Source organism: Nerophis ophidion, linkage group LG11, assembly GCF_033978795.1.
Source record: "Nerophis ophidion isolate RoL-2023_Sa linkage group LG11, RoL_Noph_v1.0, whole genome shotgun sequence".
NCBI classification, from domain to species: domain Eukaryota; kingdom Metazoa; phylum Chordata; class Actinopteri; order Syngnathiformes; family Syngnathidae; genus Nerophis; species Nerophis ophidion.
This window is the reverse complement of record NC_084621.1, coordinates 68,396,960-68,417,679: the sequence shown is the minus strand read 5'-3', so window position 1 is coordinate 68,417,679 and position 20,720 is coordinate 68,396,960. Positions and strand designations below refer to the sequence as shown.

The 20,720-nt window shown below is 44.7% G+C and overlaps 1 protein-coding gene across 1 annotated transcript in view; it reads left to right on the top strand.

Moving 5' to 3' along the window:
* The window catches only part of tgfb2 (transforming growth factor, beta 2), a 142,189-nt gene that overhangs the window by 95,692 nt on the left and 25,777 nt on the right, over positions 1-20,720 (top strand). Inside the window, exon 2 of the mRNA XM_061916561.1 lies at positions 9,944-10,107. Coding sequence (XP_061772545.1) covers positions 9,944-10,107 — 164 coding nt within the window. The remainder of the gene's footprint in view (positions 1-9,943; positions 10,108-20,720) is intronic.

Genomic DNA, 20,720 nt, shown 5'->3' with positions numbered 1-20,720 from the left:
AAGACCCAGGTTCCAGTCTCGGGTGGAACAGAAGAAACAGCAGGGACTGAACCAGCTGGGTTGCGCAACATTCCCCCGAGTCGTATCAAGCACAGAAGACATTTTTAATTACTGTACTACACAACCCGCATCTGCCAAAGCTATAATTGAAACAAAAATGTTCAATTACAGCAGAATAATCTTATTTCAATGATAAATTACACGCTATTCTATTGACACGCTACTCCAAAATTGTTAGTTTTTTTTTGTACAACTAATTTGATTTCGCAAACATGTGAACTTTCTGTGCTTCTTTGGCTTTTGTGCACATAGCACATGTTGTAGTACTTTACCATCGGTATGTGAGGTAATGGGAGTGATGAGTAATGAAGTGACGGATTACAAGAGTCAGGGGTATGAAAAAAGTTGTAGCCATGCCATCTGTCATGTGATGTCACCTGCATCACTTTTTCACACGTAGAAAGATGATAATGAGACCATTAGCTTTGGATCATATCCACGTCAAGTTCCAATATCATCGGTGATATACATTCTGCTAAAGCACTGCAATGAGCCCCAAAAGCTTCAAACAATTTTCATCGTCCTCTGATTGACAGTCTTCAGATTTTTACAGACGACATGAAAATTTATGAACAATAGAGCAACGTTTCCATCTGTGACTCATCCACAATTAGTGTAGTCTAAGCAAAAATACATGGTTAAGTCGTGGAAATAGCGTAGCGTTGTTGTCATGGACACTACAATAACAGAACATGGGAATGAAGAGCAGTATCCACCAAAAGCTGGACGAGGTCTCCTAGATACCACCATAGGACTTTCTGTCTGTTGTACTCTTTACTTAAATACGTAAACATGTTTGTCACATGAAATTAGTCAAAGAAATATAATCTGCAAAGTGCCTCTGCTATCCAGAGTGTGTAACAGTGTGACGGAAACCTTCCAATGAACCTCTGCTCAATGCAGCCAGTGTTGGCTCAAAACAGCACACTCATTCACAAGGGTCTGAAGCCGTTTGTGTAAACGGTTCTCATTCAACTCCCCTGGGAGCTGGGACTTTGACTTTCTCTCTGTTGACAGCTGGGAAGGAAACGAACAAGAGCTTCATTAGTCTCGGCTTATCTTGCTACTGCTGCTTACACTATACCGGCTAATCGTGTAAAGTGACCAGTAACAACATAGTCCGTTCAAAATCCATCCTGAACAAGTCACGTCACAATTTTATTTGTGTTTTGTTTTTTTTTTAGATACAAGACCCAAGCAGATGCCTGCATCTTAGTTATTCTGCATCTCGTTCTAGCTTTGATACAACACAACAATCAGCTGCACAGGATTGTAGATGTTTACCGTTACAGTTTATATGACCTCTTCTCCCGCTTCAGTTTAAACAACTGCATTCTGTTGCAACCAACTAGTAGCAAAAATAACTACGACCCTTCAATCATTCAGTACGTTTCCATTCACTAAATCAGTCGGATTTCATGTCCCGGCAAGAAATCTGCGTTCAAAGGACTCCGGCTTATTAGTGATTCCCAGAGCCCAAAAAAAGTCTGCGGGCTATAGAGCGTTTTCGTTCGGGCTCCAGTACTCTGGAATGCCCTCCCGGTAACAGTTCGAGATGCCACCTCAGTAGAAGCATTTAAGTCTCACCATAAAACTCATTTGTATACTCTAGCCTTTAAATAGACTCCCTTTTTAGACCAGTTGATCTGCCGTTTCTTTTCTTTTTCTTCTATGTCCCACTCTCCCTTGTGGAGGGGGTCCGGTCCGATCCGGTGGCCATGTACTGCTTGCCTGTGTATCGGCTGGGGACATCTCTGCGCTGCTGATCCGCCTCCGCTTGTGATGGTTTCCTGCTGGCTCCGCTGTGAACGGGACTCTCGCTGCTGTGTTGGATCCGCTTTGGACTGGACTCTCGCGACTGTGTTGGATCCATTATGGATTGAACTTTCACAGTATCATGTTAGACCCGCTCGACATCCATTGCTTTCCTCCTCTCCAAGGTTCTCATAGTCATCATTGTCACCGACGTCCCACTGGGTGTGAGTTTTCCTTGCCCTTATGTGGGCCTACCGAGGATGTCGTAGTGGTTTGTGCAGCCCTTTGAGACACTAGTGATTTAGGGCTATATAAGTAAACATTGATTGATTGATTGATTGAAATAGTTCGGCTCTAAATAAGCCTCCTACAGCTCATAGAAACACCTTTATCCGATTGTGTTCGGTTATTGAAAAATCGGACTAACACACCTGGATTGTGCGATTGGAAACAAGATTTCTCTAGCGGGATAGGACCCTTCGTATTGCGGATGCACCAGTGTCAACGCGCGGGAAATAAACCGGAAGCAGATACCATTCAATAAAAACATAGCAACCATTGTCGTGAAGAGGATACAGTTTGTTTGCTTTACCAATAAAAAAAACAGAACATTTTGAAGTGCATTGATGGTAGAAAATAGCTAAGGAAATGTAAAATGTTGGTTTAATTCAGACCCCCGAATAAAATACAAATGAGACAGAAGATAATGAAGCAGGTACATTAAAGGTGAATAATAAAGCGTACACAAACCCCCTCACGCTTCATTTGTGCACTCCAAACGGATTAGAAAAAACTGTATTCTGCACAACTGGCAAGATAGTCCAGAGCATTGCAAACTTCATCTGGAACAGTATCAACCGTGGCATGAACAGTCTTTTCCTTCAGGTTCAAAACTCCCAGTATATATCAACAGTGCTTTATCACATGAAATTAGTCGAGATATTCAAAAGTGATTCTTTGTCTGTAAATTCCTCCGAAAAAAACCCTTTCGCCGGTCTGTCTTCGTACCGGCATCATGTTCGTAGCGCAATCTAAGATCATTTTTTGGATACTGTCTGCTAATTAACATCAGCATAGCCATTACAGACGTACTATTTATATCCATCCATCCATTTTCTACCGTCCTTTTTTTTTTTTTCTTTGTCATGAAAAAGGGACGTTTTTGTCATGAAAAAGGGACGTTTTTGTGGTTGGTGCCCTAATTGTAAGTGTATATTGTGTTTTTTATGTTGATTTACTAAAAAAAACAAAACATATATATATATAGGGAATAAGCGGTAGTAAATGGATGGATATATATATATATATATTTTCTTTAAATAAAAATTACTAAAAAAATTATTCTGCGGCCCGGTACCAATCGGGCTGCGGCCCGGTGGTTTGGGACCACTGTATTATCCATCCATCCATTTTCTACCGCTTATTCCCTTTCGGGGTCACGGGGGGCGCTGGCACCTATCTCAGCTACAATCGGGCGGAAGGCGGGGTACACCCTGGACAAGTCGCCACCTCATCGCAGGGCCAACACAGATAGACAGACAACATTCACACACTAGGGCCAATTTAGTGTTGCCAATCAACCTATCCCCAGGTGCATGTCTTTGGAAGTGGGAGGAAGCCGGAGTACCCGGAGGGAACCCACGCATTCACGGGGAGAACATGCAAACTCCACACAGAAAGATCCCGAGCCTGGATTTGAACCCAGGACTGCAGGACCTTCGTATTGTGAGGCAGACGCACTAACCCCTCTGCCACCGTGAAGCCCCACTGTATTATATGACGCATAAATAACCAACTGAGAACTTGTCTGGTATGTTAACGTAACATATTATGGGGCAGCATGGCGTAGTGGGTAGAGCGGCTGTGCCAGAAACCTGAGGGTTGCAGGTTCGCTTCCAACCTATTGACATGCAAATCGCTGCCGTATTGTCCTTGGGCAGGATACTTCACTTTTGCCCCCGGTGCCGCTCACACTGGTGAATGAATGATGAATGAATGATTGGTGGTGGTCGGAGGGGCCGTAGGTGCAAACTGGCAGCCACGCTTCTGTCAGTCTACCCCAGGGCAGCTGTGGCTACAGATGTAGCTTACCACCCCCATCGTGTGAATGAATGATGGCTTCCCACTTCTCTGTGAGCGCTTTGAGTATCTCCCAATAGAAAAGCGCAATATAAATCTAATCCATTATTGTTATTATTATTATAAGAGTCATTCAAATAACTATAACATATAGAACATGCTACACATTTACCAAACAATCCGTCACTCCTACTCGATAAATCTGATGAAATCTTCTTTCCTGGATGTGGCTTCTGAACAACTCTGCCAACTCCAAAGGTATGCGCCGCTTCCTCTTGTCGTTTTCTGCTGCATATTTCACTACGTCCAGCTTGTAATCTGCACTACATGATTTCCTTTTTAGTCCAATTTTTGTTCAGCCCTTCTTGGTTTTTATAAGTTACAGCCAACGATGAAATGATCCAATTTAATAGCTAAGGCGGTAGCATATAGCAGTTAGCATTCCATGACCCACAATGCACTTCTGCCATGACCCTCCCCCGCCGAATTCTTATTGGTTGACGTGTGTGTGACGATTGCTGACATTTTCTTCGTCTCTTCCGCGAATGACATAAATTATATTATTTGATATTTTACGGTAATGTGTTAATAATTTCACACATAAGTCGCTCCGGAGTATAAGGCGCCTTATAAATACAATGTATTATTATTATTATTATTATTATTATTATTTGTCGCACACCCGGTCAAACTATGAAAGAAAGTGCAACTTATAGTCCGAAAAATACGGTAATTTAGTAGGTGTAAACCTGGTCTATGATAGAAAAAATATTTACTCATGCAGATGAAGAAACTTAAATATTTGCTGTCTTTAATATCAAATGTTCATGTCTTGAGAATCTTGAGACTTTTTCAAACATTTGGGAAATTCATTCTTTCGGGGCAAGAATGTTCTAACTCAGGGGTGTCAAACTCAAATACAGGGTGGGCCAACATTTTATACAGAACAAAGCCGCGGGCCAAAGTTGAACAAATGAACCTTTTAATAGGGACCCAAAGAAGTTTTGCATTGAATATTGAACAAGCAAGGCTTATATAACTTTATAGTGACATGCAAAATCCAGTTTCAAATAATAATAATAATAATTGAAAAAATATCAATGGCATGTCAAATAAAATTTAAATAAAAATGTTATGCCTTTTTTTCTATTTGTAATCTTCTGAGGTAAATATCAAATTGTTTCCACAGGCTAATAATACATTTGAAAATAAAATAACAATAATGAATGAACCAAACATTCAAGCCTTGAAGTAGCAAGAGAAAATGCATGAATAAAACGTTAATTATTGCTCAGTTTGCTGGAAGTTTCCCGGAAGAGTTAGTGCTACAAGGGGTTCTGGGTATTTGTTCTGTTGTGTTACGGTGCGGATGTTCACCCGAAATGTGTTTGTAATTCTTGTTTGGTGTGGGTTCACACTGTGGCGCGTATTTGTAACAGTGCTAAAGTTGTTTATACGGCCACCCTCAGTGTGACCTGTATGGCTGTTGACCAAGTATGCCTTGCATTCACTTGTGCGTCTGTGTGTGTGTGTGTGTGTGTGTGTAAAAGCCACAAATATTATGTGACACGCTGTTAGTATGGAGGAAAAGTGGACGTGACGACAGGTTGTAGAGAACGCTAAAGACAGTGCCTTAAAGGCACGCCCCCAATATAGTTGTCCAGGTGGAAATCGGTAGAAATTCGGGAGAATGTTTGCCCCGGGAGATTTCGGGAGGGGCACTGAACTACGGGAGTCTACCGGGAAAATTCGGAGGGTTGGCAAGTATGAGTATTAGCGGTGTTACAGCGGCACCGACGCTGTATAACACCGGCGGGCCAGCTCTAATGCTCAATCAATCAATCAATCAATCAATCAATGTTTACTTATATAGCCCTAAATCACTAGTGTCTCAAAGGGCTGCACAAACCACTACACAAACCACTACGACATCCTCGGTAGGCCCACATAAGGGCAAGGAAAACTCACACCCAGTGGGACGTCGGTGACAATGATGACTATGAGAACCTTGGAGAGGAGGAAAGCAATGGATGTCGAGCGGGTCTAACATGATACTGTGAAAGTTCAATCCATAATGGATCCAACACAGTCGCGAGAGTCCAGTCCAAAGCGGATCCAACACAGCAGCGAGAGTCCCGTTCACAGCGGAGCCAGCAGGAAACCATCCCAAGCGGAGGCGGATCAGCAGCGCAGAGATGTCCCCAGCCGATACACAGGCAAGCAGTACATGGCCACCGGATCGGACCGGACCCCCTCCACAAGGGAGAGTGGGACATAGAAGAAAAGGAAAAGAAACGGCAGATCAACTGGTCTAAAATTGATATTGCCTCAAGGACCAAATTACATTACACGGCGGGCCAGAGTTTGACACCCATGTTCTAACTCAACCTTTAAGTCCTTTTGGGTGCATAACCCATACAGTCCACTGCAAATAAAGAGTTTCAACCCTGACTATAACTCGGTCACTCACATAAATAATCTTTCATTTTTCTTTTGGCCAGTTCTAGTCGGTCTGTCTTTTTGCTGACTGAGATTGTCTCCTCTCTCAAAGCAAACCACTGTGTTTTACTAATCCAGGCCCGCGCCTCATGTTGCAGGCATCTATTCAAGACCTCATAGGCTTCCATTTCACTGGGGTTGTGGGCTGCTGTCAAGCACTTCTCCAACTCACACATGCTTTCCAGTACTATGGTGCGTACTTAATGACGAATTGTGTGTGTTCTGCCGCATCTGTCAGACATGGCAACAAATATTGTGTGTCTGTCAGTGCTGCACGTGTCACCGTGTTCATGAGGAAGCATCTGTCAAAGCCTTGCACGCACATGTTTCTAAGTAGTGTTTGTAAGGTTGCTACTGTGCATAGCTGCTGTCCTTTGTGAGTGCGCTGGGGTTCTGTTACGCTTCTTTAAAGTGATGTTGGCACATTAAACGTAAACTCAAACTGACATTTTATTATGCTCATCTTGGTAACATGTGGCAAATGAAAAAATGGTGACTTACTATTCATACATTTGTCTTTGAATTATTAATCAATCAATCAATCAATCAACGTTTACTTATATAGCCCTAAATCACTAGTGTCTCAAAGGGCTGCACAAACCACTACCACATCCTCGGTAGGCCCACATAAGGGCAAGGAAAACTCACACCCAGTGGGACGTCGGTGACAATGATGACTATGAGAACCTTGGAGAGGAGGAAAGCAATGGATGTCGAGCGGGTCTAACATGATACTGTGAACGTTCAATCCATAATGGATCCAACACAGTCGCCAGAGTCCAGTCCAAAGAGGATCCAACACAGCAGCGAGAGTCCCGTTCACAGCGGAGCCAGCAGGAAACCATCCCAAGCGGAGGCGGATCAACAGCGCAGAGATGTCCCCAGCCGATACACAGGCGAGCAGTACATGGCCACCGGATCAAGGGAGAGTGGGACATAGGAGAAAAAGAAAAGAAACGGCAGATCAACTGGTCTAAAAAGGGAGTCTATTTAAAGGCTAGAGTATACAAATGAGTTTTAAGGTGAGACTTAAATGCTTCTACTGAGGTGGCATCTGGAACTGTTACCGGGAGGGCATTCCAGAGTACTGGAGCCTGAACGGAAAACGCTCTATAGCCCGCAGACTTTTTTTGGGCTTTGGGAATATTTTATTCAGCCTTCTCTAGGTCATGGGTAATCTGTAGCATAACCCAGCTGACATTGGGTGAGAAATGAGGTACATTCTGGTCTATAATTGCCAGTCAATCATAGTGAACAGCAGGGGCGGTTCTAGGCATGCTTTTATGAGGGGGCAGTCAGAAATGTGAAGGGGGCATCATGTGTACACAACAGGCTCCAGCACTTTTTTTTCTGTGCTTATAGTAACGATGCTTTCTTCATTAAAATGGGTCTTTAGCTATGTGTCCAACCCCAACCTGGAGTAGTGGATTGCACTTTGTCAGGCCTCTACCTTCACACCTGTCCAACTTGGGTGTCCCACCTGAAAACTAAGCTCCTGCTGGTATAGCTCTTACTGTCACTGAGGCATGCAAACCCCCTGACCACAATAAGGTGGCAATCCCTCAGGGGGGGGGGGGGAACTGAAAAATAAAAATAAATGAATAAAATAAAATAAAACATCCTTCATCCAGATTTTACCAACCAACAACATAACATTTATCCTAACTGGATGGCCTAACTCTCAAATACATTTTGACCCAAAGTAGGACTTCACACACCACAGTCAATATTTACAAAACTGAAAGGTAGTCTGATGAATAATGATAAAAAAGAATCTCAAACTAATTTATAAAACAGAACGTGGGCACAAAATTCATTCACTCCAATGTATGTGTGTTGCCCACTTGCTTGTAAATTGATGAAAACGGCAGTGTTTTTGTTTTTAGGTGTCTTGGTCATATCAAATGGAACTTATAATTTGTTTATTGCAAAATGTAGATTGAAACATTAAAGATTGACTATGTAGAATTACAAGAAAAACCACAGAAAAAGAATTCCAGCAGTCGATTGCCAGACCGTTGCTAAGTAAAACGGGCCGTTGCTAGGGACTCTGCTCTGAACGGAGGACAGCAGAGGAGGACTGCTAAGCAGGATATATACCTTATGTTTCATTTTTACCCTCATTAACAGCATCATAAATGACTTGTAGCTTGTTACAGGGACAGTGGAGGCTCTCTGCCTTCCAAACCACGTCTGCTCAGAGCCTCCGCTGTCACTGCTCTCGTCAAGTTGTAAAAAAAAAAAAAAAAAAAGGAACTCCGTAGCACCGAAAGTCCGCGACGATAAACGTGTTTATGACAGATAAGACGACACAAATACCCCCATCCTAACAAGTATATGATAAATGTAGACAACTTTTCCTTTTCTTTTACTTTCATACTGCAACAGTGATTGGATGTTTCCTGAGGGCTGAGGGGTGTGTGCAGGTGTGTGTCTGCTGCGCAGCCTGTGGAATGTTGAATACACGCACAGCGGAGGGAGGGATGAGAGGGAAGCCGACACTACTATATCGTGTGTGTCCCTTTTTCGGTGGATTTTTCCGCTAGTGTAGATAATTTTGTCAACTTGTAATGTAGTAATTTGGTGAGTTTATTAAAATTTGCTTTCTCAAATTTTGATTTGAGGGGGCAAGACATTTATTTAAGGGGGCTCTGCCCCCCTCTTGCCCCTGCGTAGAGCCGGCCATGGTGAACAGATCGACAAACCACCACACTTTTGTGTTCATGGGCAATTTGCTGTCTTGGCAATAAATGAGACAACTGCAATGTATTTCAGTTGACATAAATCTCCATCCTATTGACACCTTTCCACTACAATATTGCGACACCTTTGCACCTGAGGTTTCAAGTATGCCAATGTGATTCCAAATTTGGGCTGATTGCTCATTGGTCAAGCAGAAACATGGTGACCTCAGCCATTTTTGTAGTCCTAATAATTGCCACACCACAACCGTAACAGAAGATCCTGCATTTGACCATGCAGTGGGAAAGTAGCCGTGCGCAACCCGAGGGTCCCTGGTTCAATCCCCACCTAGAACCAACCTCGTCACGTCCGTTGTGTCCTGAGCAAGACACTTCACCCTTGCTCCTGATGGGTGCTGGTTAGCGCCTTGCATGGCAGCTCCCTCCATCAGTGTGTGAATGTGGAAGTAGTGTCAAAGCGCTTTGAGTACCTTGAAGGTAGAAAAGCGCTATACAAGTACAACCCATTTATCATTTATTTATTTATTTACCATAATGTGTCATGCAACATTTTTATTGCTAAACTCAGGGATTTTTTTTTTTTACACCAATTGTTAAAAGTGACAAAAGTATGAAAGTATAAGAAAGTGAATCTGTTTGAATTTTCCAGTTGGAAAGTCACATTACATTACAAGTTCAGTTGCACATTTTAGTGCATGTTGCTATTATCCTGTATAATGTTAAAATATGATATCATCAACACAGGTTAGGTTTATTTGGCAATAAAGTGTATTCCCTCGCATCTTGGTGCTGTGCTCTACATTTCTGTCCAAATCCCAGATTTAACCTGCCTGTCCTCTGTGTTTCAGATGTTATCTCCCCCACTCTCTTCAACCCTTACTTCAGACGCCTAATGTTTGATGTGTCCTCCATGGAGAAGAATGCTTCCAACTTGGTGAAAGCTGAGTTAAGGATCTTTCGCCTTCAAAACCCTAGTGCCAGAGTACCCGAGCAACGCATCGAGCTGTACCAGGTAAAGCTGCTAAAGTCTTAAGTAAATCATTTTAATTGTGGATTATTTATGGCATTACAGTGAGGAAAAAGGCTCGAGGGGCTCTAAAAGTTGTTTTATTCAATACTTAATTAACTGGTAGATTGCATCCAATACTTGGATATGCATGGGAGGAGTGTGGATAAGTCATCTACTTACTCAATGGCCTAGAACAGGGGTAGGGAACCTATGGCTCTAGAGCCAGATGTGGCTCTTTTGATGACTGCATCTGGCTCTCAGATAAATCTTAGCTGACATTGCTTAACACGATAAGTAATGAATAATTCCGCTGGTAATCGCTGTAATATAAATATTAATACAAAATATAAAACATTCTCATACATTTTAATCCATCCATCTGTTTTCTACCGCACCTGTTCAAGAAGTCGCATTAATGGTAAGAAGGATTTTATTTATCATCGGTGAGCTTCCGAATAAAAATGTTATGAAAAAGAATAAGATGCTTATTATGTGAAGATCTGTCACTTCATTTCTGTTTTTGCGTCTTTGTCTCGTATTTACTTCCCATCAGTGCTTTTATTTTGTTTCCATTTCCTGTTTGTCCCGCTGAGCGCTGTGTTTTTTTCCCCTCAACTGCTGCCAATCATCCATCCATCTTCTTCCGCTTATCCGAGGTCGGGTCGCGGGGGCAACAGCCTAAGCAGGGAAACCCAGACTACCCTTTCCCGAGGCGTTCCCAGGCCAGCCGGGAGACATAGTCTTCCCAACGTGTCCTGGGTCTTCCCCGTGGCCTCCTACCGGTTGGACGTGCCCTAAACACCTCCCTAGGGAGGCGTTCAGGTGGCATCCTGACCAGATGCCCGAACCACCTCATCTGGCTCCTCTCCATGTGGAGGAGCAGCGGCTTTACTTTGAGTTCCTCCCGGATGGCAGAGCTTCTCACCCTATCTCTAAGGGAGAGACCTGGAAACTCATTTGGGCCGCTTGTACCCGTGATCTTATCCTTTCGGTCATGACCCAAAGCTCAGCTCCTTCTTCACCACAACGGATCGGTACAACGTCCGCATTATTGAAGACGCCGCACCGATCCGCCTGTCGATCTCACGATCCACTCTTCCCTCACTCGTGAACAAGACTCCTAGGTACTTGAACTCCTCCACTTGGGGCAGGGTCTCCTCCCCAACCTGCTGCCAATCAGCATGTTTCTATTTATGCTTATCTTGCGCGTTCCTCAGGGCTCAAAGATTGACTATTGTTAAGAACTGTACATGCAAAAATGCTTCATTCTCCTCTGTTGGTGATATTAAAAGCATCTTACCTGCGCCTCGCTCTCCTGGTTCCTGCATCTAGGGATCGCTACTACTGCTGCCATGCCAGTTTGTGACATATTATACTCTATAAATGTTGGTCTTACTTAAAAATGCAGACATTTAGTTGTATTCAGTGTTAAATTATATGGCTTTCACGGAAATACATTTTAAAATATTTGGCTTAAATGGCTCCCTCAGCCAAAAAGGTTCCCGACCCCTGGCCTAGGGGTTAGAGTGTCCGCCCTGAGATTGGTAGGTTGTGAGTTCAAACCCCGGCTGAGTTCCACCAAAGACTATAAAAATGGGTCCCATTACCTCCCTGTTTGGCACTCAGCATCAAGGCTTGGAATTGGGGGTTAAATCACCTCCGCTGCTGCCCACTGCTCCCCTCACCTCCTAGCGGATGATCAAAGGTAATGGGTCAAATGCAAATAAATAATTTCGCCGCACCTAGTGTGTGTATAACAATCATTGGTACTTTAACTCTGTCTATCCAATAGGTTCATGTTTTTAATGCCTACACACTGTTCATAATAGGTTGATTGGCAACACTAAATGGGCCCTAGTGTGTGAATGTTATCTGTCTATCTGTGTTGGCCCTGCGATGAGGTGGCGACTTGTCCAGGGTGTACCCCGCCTTCCGCCCGATTGTAGCTGAGATAGGCGCCAGCGCTCCCCGCGACCCCAAAAGGGAATAAGCGGTAGAAAATGGATGGATGGATGGACACTGTTCATAAGTTATGCCCTCACAATGGACCAATAAATCCCTCAATATATATATATATATATATATATATATATATATACATTAGGGGTGTGGGAAAAAATCGATTCGAATACGAATCGAATCGTTTACGTTGTGCGATTCAGAATCGATTCTCATTTTTAAAAAATCGATTTCTTTATTTTTTTATTTTTAATTAATTAATTTATATTTTTTAATCAATCCAACAAACCACTACACAGCAATACCATAACAATGCAATCCAATTCCAAAACCAAACCTGACCCAGCAACACTCAGAACTGCAATAAACAGAGCAATTGAGAAGACACAAACACGACACAGAATTAAATCAAAAGTAGTGAAACAAAAATGAATATTATCAACAACAGTATCAATATTAGTTATAATTTCAGCATAGCAGTGATTAAAAATCCCTCACTGACATTATCATTAGACATTTATAAAAATTAAAAAAAAAGAACAATAGTGTCACAGTGGCTTACACTTGCATGGCATCTCATAAGCTGGACAACACACTGTGTCTAATATTTTCACAAAGATAAAATTAGTCATATTTTTGGTTCGTTTAAGAGTTAAAACAAATTTACATCATTGCGTACAGTTGATAAAACATTGTCCTTTACAATTATAAATGGGTTGTACTTGTATAGCGCTTTTCTACCTTCAAGGTACTCAAAGCGCTTTGACACTACTTCCACATTCACACACACATTCACACACTGATGGAGGGAGCTGCCATGCAAGGCGCCAACCAGCACCCATCAGGAGCAAGGGTGAAGTGTCTTGCTCAGGACACAACGGACGTGACGAGGTTGGTACTAGGTGGGATTTGAACCAGGGCCCCTCGGGTTGCGCAGGGCCACTCTCCCCCTGCGCCACACCGTCCCTTATATTATAAAAGCTTTTTTTTTTTTTTTAAATCTACTACTCTGCTAGCATGTCAGCAGACTGGGGTAGATCCTGCTGAAATGTATTGAATGAATACAGAATCTTTTTGAATCGGAAAATAACGCTTTTGAATCGAGAATTGAATCGAATCGAAAAAATCTATATATTATCGAATCGTGACCCCAAGAATCGATATTGAATCGAATCGTGGGACACCAAAAGATTCACTGCCCTAGTGTACATATCTATTTAGAATGTTGCAGTAGCGTATATCACATTAGTGAATATACATAATAGATAAATGATAAAATAATTGTACTTGTATAGCGCTTTTTTACCTTCAAGGTACGCAAGTTGGAGAGTTGGACTCCGCCAAGGTTGTCCTTTGTCACCGATTCTGTTCATAACTTTTATGGACGGAATTTCTAGGCGCAGTCAAGGCGTTGAGGGGTTCCGGTTTGGTGACCGCAGGATTAGGTCTCTGCTTTTTGCAGATGATGTGGTCCTGATGGCTTCATCTGACCAGGATCTTCAGCTCTCACTGGATCGGTTCGCAGCCGAGTGTGAAGCGACCGGAATGAGAATCAGCACCTCCAAGTCCGAGTCCATGGTTCTCGCCCGGAAAAGGGTGGAGTACCATCTCCGGGTTGGGGAGGAGACCCTGCCCCAAGTGGAGGAGTTCAAGTACCTAGGAGTCTTGTTCACGAGTGGGGGAAGAGTGGATCGTGAGATCGACAGGCGGATCGGTGCGGCGTCTTCAGTAATGCGGACGTTGTACCGATCCGTTGTGGTGAAGAAGGAGCTGAGCCGGAAGGCAAAGCTCTCAATTTACCGGTCGATCTACGTTCCCATCCTCACCTATGGTCATGAGCTTTGGGTCATGACCGAAAGGATAAGATCACGGGTACAAGCGGCCCAAATGAGTTTCCAGGTCTCTCCCTTAGAGATAGGGTGAGAAGCTCTGCCATCCGGGAGGAACTCAAAGTAAAGCCGCTGCTCCTCCACATGGAGAGGAGCCAGATGAGGTGGTTCGGGCATCTGGTCAGGATGCCACCCGAACGCCTCCCTAGGGAGGTGTTTAGGGCACGTCCAACCGGTAGGAGGCCACGGGGAAGACCCAGGACACGTTGGGAAGACTATGTCTCCCGGCTGGCCTGGGAACGCCTCGGGATCCCCCGGGAAGAGCTAGACGAAGTGGCTGGGGAGAGGGAAGTCTGGGTTTCCCTGCTTAGGTTGTTGCGCCCGCGACCCGACCTCGGATAAGCGGAAGAAGATGGATGGATGGGTGGATGGTACGCAAAGCGCTTTGACACTACTTCCACATTTACCTATTCACACACTGATGGAGGGAGCTGCCATGCAAGGCGCTAACCAGCACCAATCAGGAGCAAGGGTGAAGTGTCTTGCTCAAGGACACAACGGATGTGACTAGGTTGGTACTAAGTGGGGATTGAACCAGGAACCCTCGGGTTGCGCACGGCCACTCTCCCACTGCTGTATGATTCATCTTTAATACTTGCTTCAGAATAGATTTTTGATGTGTTATATATTTGCAAAGTATAATGTTCTGTTTTACAAAACACAAAAACCTCCCAACCCTGGTTTATACATGAGAGTTAGTCTTTCATCCCACTTGTTGCAGACATCCTATGGTACAAAACATTTCTAGAGACATAATACAGAGAGCAAAATAGATTTCGATCCACTGCTGATTTTGTAAATGTAAATTGTAAGTGATTTTGTTACTTTTATACCAGGGTTATGGTAACTGAGAGACACAAAATGAAAAAAACAGACTGCAATGCAAAACATGACTCAGTAATTGGTGGTGAAACGTTTGTTGGCAAGCCCAAGGACATAGTTGGTCGCTAAGGTTGCAAACTTCCCAAAAGGGATTTTGGTGGTAGAAACAGCCTCAAAACATGAATTATCCACCTTTTTATTTGACATTAAGGATTGTGTTTTTAGGGTCATGTTAAGCATTTATCTGTCTGCAAACACAGAGTTGAGTGGATTTGAAGCCAAAGAGCTCAATTTTGGTCCCATTTTGACCACACGACATTCTCCCAAGCCCTGGCTGAATCATTTCAGTATTCATTGGCAAAGTTCAGATGAGCCTGGGAACAAGACCACTGCTGTCAAGCCCCTGACACATTACGATTTTTTTAAACTCCTTTCATACAGTACTTAAGTACTACTTTATTATATAAGTGTTTCCAACACTTTGACTTTGCAGTCACCCTGGGTCTGGGTGTGGGTCAGCCTGTCTGCACCAGCCGGTCTCCAGGCTTTGTTTACATGCAGACAAGGGGATGACAGCTGGGCTAAACACAGCTCCAAACCCAGAGACTTTCTCATGCAAACATGCCTGTAAATGTGTTAGGGAGGAAGGGACAGACCGGTACAACGAGCGAGACCTGATAAAATCCACTCTGCACACATTCATCACAAACACACTAATCTAGACATGTTTGAAAGATATGAGCCGCTGAAATAGTGGTAAAGACTTGCTGTGTTGAATATGTTGGAGGAACTTACATACATCGTTAAAGCCACTGAGTCAACGATAGACAAAATTAGACAACCAAACTAATTGGCTAGTGTCTCTCATTTAAATTACCTTGCAGGTTTACAACTATCCTTTTTAGTGCAGTGGAGGATCATGGGGAATTAGGTTCCAACAATAGCTTGATTGACAAAAACAACAACGAAAAAACTCCAATCCTAAAGACAAGTGAATTAATCAATCATCAATCAATGTTTACTTATATAGCCCTAAATCACTAGTGTCTCAAAGGGCTGCACAAACCACTACGACATCCTCGGTAGGCCCACATAAGGGCAAGGAAAACTCACACCCAGTGGGACGTCGGTGACAATGATGACTATGAGAACCTTGGAGAGGAGGAAAGCAATGGATGTCGAGCGGGTCTAACATGATACTGTGAAAGTTCAATCCATAATGGATCCAACACAGTCGCGAGAGTCCAGTCCAAAGCGGATCCAACACAGCAGCGAGAGTCCCGTTCACAGCGGAGCCAGCAGGAAACCATCCCAAGCGGAGGCGGATCAGCAGCGCAGAGATGTCTCCGAGCAGTAGATGGCCGCCGGATCGGATCGGACCCCCTCCACAAGGGAGAGTGGGACATAGGAGAAAAAGAAAAGAAACGGCAGATCAACTGGTCTAAAAAGGGAGTCTATTTAAAGGCTAGCGTATACAAATGAGTTTTAAGGTGAGACTTAAATGCTTCTACTGAGGTAGCATCTCGAACTTTTACCGGGAGGGCATTCCAGAGTACTGGAGCCTGAACGGAAAACGCTCTATAGCCCGCAGACTTTTTCTGGGCTTTGGGAATCACTAATAAGCCGGAGTCTTTTGAACGCAGATTTCTTGCCGGGACATATGGTACAATACAATCGGCAAGATAGGATGGAGCTAGACCGTGTAGTATTTTATACCTAAGTAGTAAAACCTTAAAGTCACATCTTAAGTGCACAGGAAGCCAGTGCAGGTGAGCCAGTATATACAGTACAGGTATATATGTATGTATATATGTATATAAAGGTATACACAGTATAGGTATATATGTATGTATATATGTATATAAAGGTATATACAGTATAGGTATATATGTATGTATATATGTATATAAAGGTATATACAGTACTGGCGTAATGTGATCGAACTTTCTTGTTCTTGTCAAAAGTCTAGCAGCCGCATTTTGTACCAACTGTAATCTTTTAATGCTAGACATGGGGAGACCCGAAAATAATACGTTACAGTAATCGAGACGAGACGTTACAAACGCATGGATAATGATCTCAGCGTCTTTAGTGGACAGAATGGAGCGAATTTTAGCGATATTACGGAGATGAAAGAAGGCCGTTTTAGTAACGCTTTTAATGTGTGACTCAAAGGAGAGAGTTGGGTCAAAGATAATACCCAGATTTTTTATCGAGTCGCCTTGTTTAATTGTTTAGTTGTCAAATATTAGTGATTCCTAGAGCCCAAAAAAAGTCTGCGGGCTATAGAGCGTTTTCCGTTCGGGCTCCAGTACTCTGGAATGCCCTCCCGGTAACAGTTCGAGATGCTACCTCAGTAGAAGCATTTAAGTATCACCTTAAAACTCATCTGTATACTCTAGCCTTTAAATAGACCTCCTTTTTAGACTAGTTGATCTGCCGCTTCTTTTCTTTCTCCTATGTCCCCCCCTCCCTTGTGGAGGGGGTCCGGTCCGATGACCATGGATGAAGTTCTGGCTGTCCAGAGTCGAGACCCAGGATGGACCGCTCGTCGGGACCCAGGATGGACCGCTCGCCTGTATCGGTTGGGGACATCTCTACGCTGCTGATCCGCCTCCGCTTGAGATGGTCTCCTGTGGATGGGACTCTCGCTGCTGTCTTGGATCCGCTTTGAACTGAACTCTCGCGGCTGTGTTGGAGCCACTATGGATTGAACTTTCACAGTATCATGTTAGACCCGCTCGACATCCATTGCTTTCGGTCCCCTAGAGGGGGGGAGGTTGCCCAATTCTGAGCTCCTCTCCAAGGTTTCTCATAGTCAGCATTGTCACTGGCGTCCCACTGGATGTGAATTCTCCCTGCCCACTGGGTGTGAGTTTTCCTTGCCCTTTTGTGGGTTCTTCCGAGGATGTTGTAGTCGTAATGATTTGTGCAGTCCTTTGAGACATTTGTGATTTAGGGCTATATAAATAAACATTGATTGATTGATTGAAATGTTAGAGTTGTATTATTAAATAGAGGTCGGTGTCTAGCAGGACCGATGATCAGCATTTCCGTTTTTTTGGCGTTGAGTTGCAAAAAGTTAGCGGACATCCATTGTTTAATTTCATTAAGACACGCCTCCAGCTGACTACAATCCGGCGTGTTGGTCAGCTTTAGGGGCATGTAGAGTTGGGTGTCATCAGCATAACAGTGAAAGCTAGCACCGTATTTGCGTATGATGTCACCTAGCGGCAGCATGTAGATGCTGAGGAGTGCAGGGCCAAGGACCGAACCCTGGGGAACTCCACATGTTACCTTAACGTGGCATTTTGTGTTACTCCAGAAAAGTTGGCAGTTGATAGGTGCGTTTGAACAAGTTAAGATCATTCTCCCTCTTTTAGATTAACCATGCAAGGGAAGTGTTTGGAGAGCTGTATGGTCTAGCTCGCCGGTTCATGGTATTCGTTTTGAAAATATTTCGTTTGCGAAGATCTTTCCTGTGGGTGAGAACATGCAATGGGTGTGTGAGTTTGTGCAGCACTTTGATTGAATGATTGATTGATTGATTGATTGAAACTTTTATTAGTAGATTGCACAGTACAGTACATATTCCCTACAATTGACCACTAAATGGTAACACCCCAATAAGTTTTTCAACTTGTTTAAGTCGGGGTCCACGTTAATCAATTCATGGTATCCATAATAATAGACATTAAGGCCAATCTTTTTATCCGAAAAAGGTATTGGAAGTGGACTTTTGGGACTTTTGGGACTTTTGGGCGTATGCGGCCAAGGTTTTTTGGGGAAGTGGGGCTGGGTTCATCGGTGGAGGCTGCAGTGCGTTCGTGTACTGTGGCGAGGGGTTTGCCTTGGCACCCAATATGTAAAACTTTAAGGGGTGTATACGGAACACAAGAAGTGAAGAACATTTTTGTGCAAAAATATATTGTTCTGAGGGATTATTGTGGTGAGGAGAAGGAGTGGTATTTCATAAGCCCTGCTTCTTCCTACTCCTTTTTGGACATGTTGAAATGAAAACTGTTAATCTTAGTTTGTCCGCTAATGTAATTTGGTTTGCATGTCCGAAATAAAATAAGATGAACTGAACTGAAATGGATTTGATCGGCTTTCACTGTCATGCCCATGGTATTTGTCCATCTAGACCAGGGGTCGGGAACCTTTTTGGCTGAGAGAGCCACGAAAGACAAATATTTCAAAATGTATTTCCGTGAGAGCCATACTACTCCTCTCTGAGCTGCAACCTTATCGTGGTAGAGGAGTTTGCGTGTCCCAATGATCCTAGGAGCTATGTTGTCCGGGGGCATAAAGCCCCCTGGTAGGGTCTCCCAAAGCAAACAGGTTCTAGGTGAGGGATCAGACAAAGAGCAGCTCGAAGACCTATATGAAGAAGAAACATCATGGACCCAGATTTCCCTCGCCCGGACGCGGGTCACCGGGGCCCCCCTCTGGAGCCAGGCCAGGAGGTGGGGCACGATGGCGAGCGCCTGGTTGCCGGGCCTGTTCCCATGGGGCCCGGCCGGGCACAGCCCGAAGAGGCAACGTGGGTCACCCCTCCAATGGGCTCACCACCCATAGCAGGGGCCATAGAGGTCGGGTGCATTGTGAGCTGGGCGACAGCCGAAGGCAGGGCACTTGGCGGTCCGATCCTTGGCTACAGAAGCTAGCTCTTGGGACGTGGAACGTCACGTCACTGGGGGGGAAAGAGCCTGAGTTAGTGCGCGAAGTCGAGAAATTCCGGCTGGATATAGTCGGACTCACTTCGACGCACAGCAAGGGCTCTGGAACCACTTCTCTCGAGAGGGACTGGACCCTCTTCCACTCTGGCGTTGCCGGCAGTGAGAGGCGACGGGCTGGGGTGGCAATTCTTGTTTCCCCCCGACTCAAAGCCTGTACGTTGGAGTTTAACCCGGTGGACGAAAGGGTAGCCTCCCTCCGCCTTCGGGTGGGGGGACGGGTCCTGACTGTTGTTTGTGCTTACGCACCAAACAGCAGTTCAGAGTACCCACCCTTTTTGGGAACGCTCGAGGGAGTACTGGAAAGTGCTCCCCCGGGTGATTCCCTTGTCCTACTGGGAGACTTCAACGCTCACGTTGGCAACGACAGTGAAACCTGGAGAGGCGTGATTGGGAAGAATGGCCGCCCGGATCTGAACCCGAGTGGTGTTTTGTTATTGGACTTTTGTGCTCATCACAGTTTGTCCATAACGAACACCATGTTCAAACATAAGGGTGTCCATATGTGCACTTGGCACCAGGACACCCTAGGCCGCAGTTCCATGATCGACTTTGTAGTTGTGTCATCGGATTTGCGGCCTCATGTTATGGACACTCGGGTGAAGAGAGGGGCGGAGCTTTCTACCGATCACCACCTGGTGGTGAGTTGGCTGCGATGGTGGGGGAGGATGCCGCACAGACCTGGGAGGCCCAAACGCATTGTGAGGGTCTGCTGGGAACGTCTGGCAGAGTCTCCTGTCAGACAAAGTTTCAATTCCCACCTCCGGAAGAACTTTGAACATGTCACGAGGGAGGTGCTGGACATTGAGTCCGAGTGGACCATGTTCCGCACCTCTATTGTCGAGGCGGCTGATTGGAGCTGTGGCCGCAAGGTAGTTGGTGCCTGTCGGGGCGGCAATCCTAAAACCCCCTGGTGGACACCAGCGGTGAGGGATGCCGTCAAGCTGAAGAAGGAGTCCTATCGGGTCCTTTTGACTCATAGGACTCCGGAGGCAGTGGACAGGTACCGACAGGCCAAGCGGTGTGCAGCTTCAGCGGTCGCGGAGGCAAAAACTCGGACATGGGAGGAGTTCGGGGAAGCCATGGAAAACGACTTCCGGACGGCTTCGAAGCGATTCTGGACCACCGTCCGCCGCCTCAGGAAGGGGAAGCAGTGCACTATCAACACCGTGTATGGTGCGGATGGTGTTCTGCTGACCTCGACTGCGGA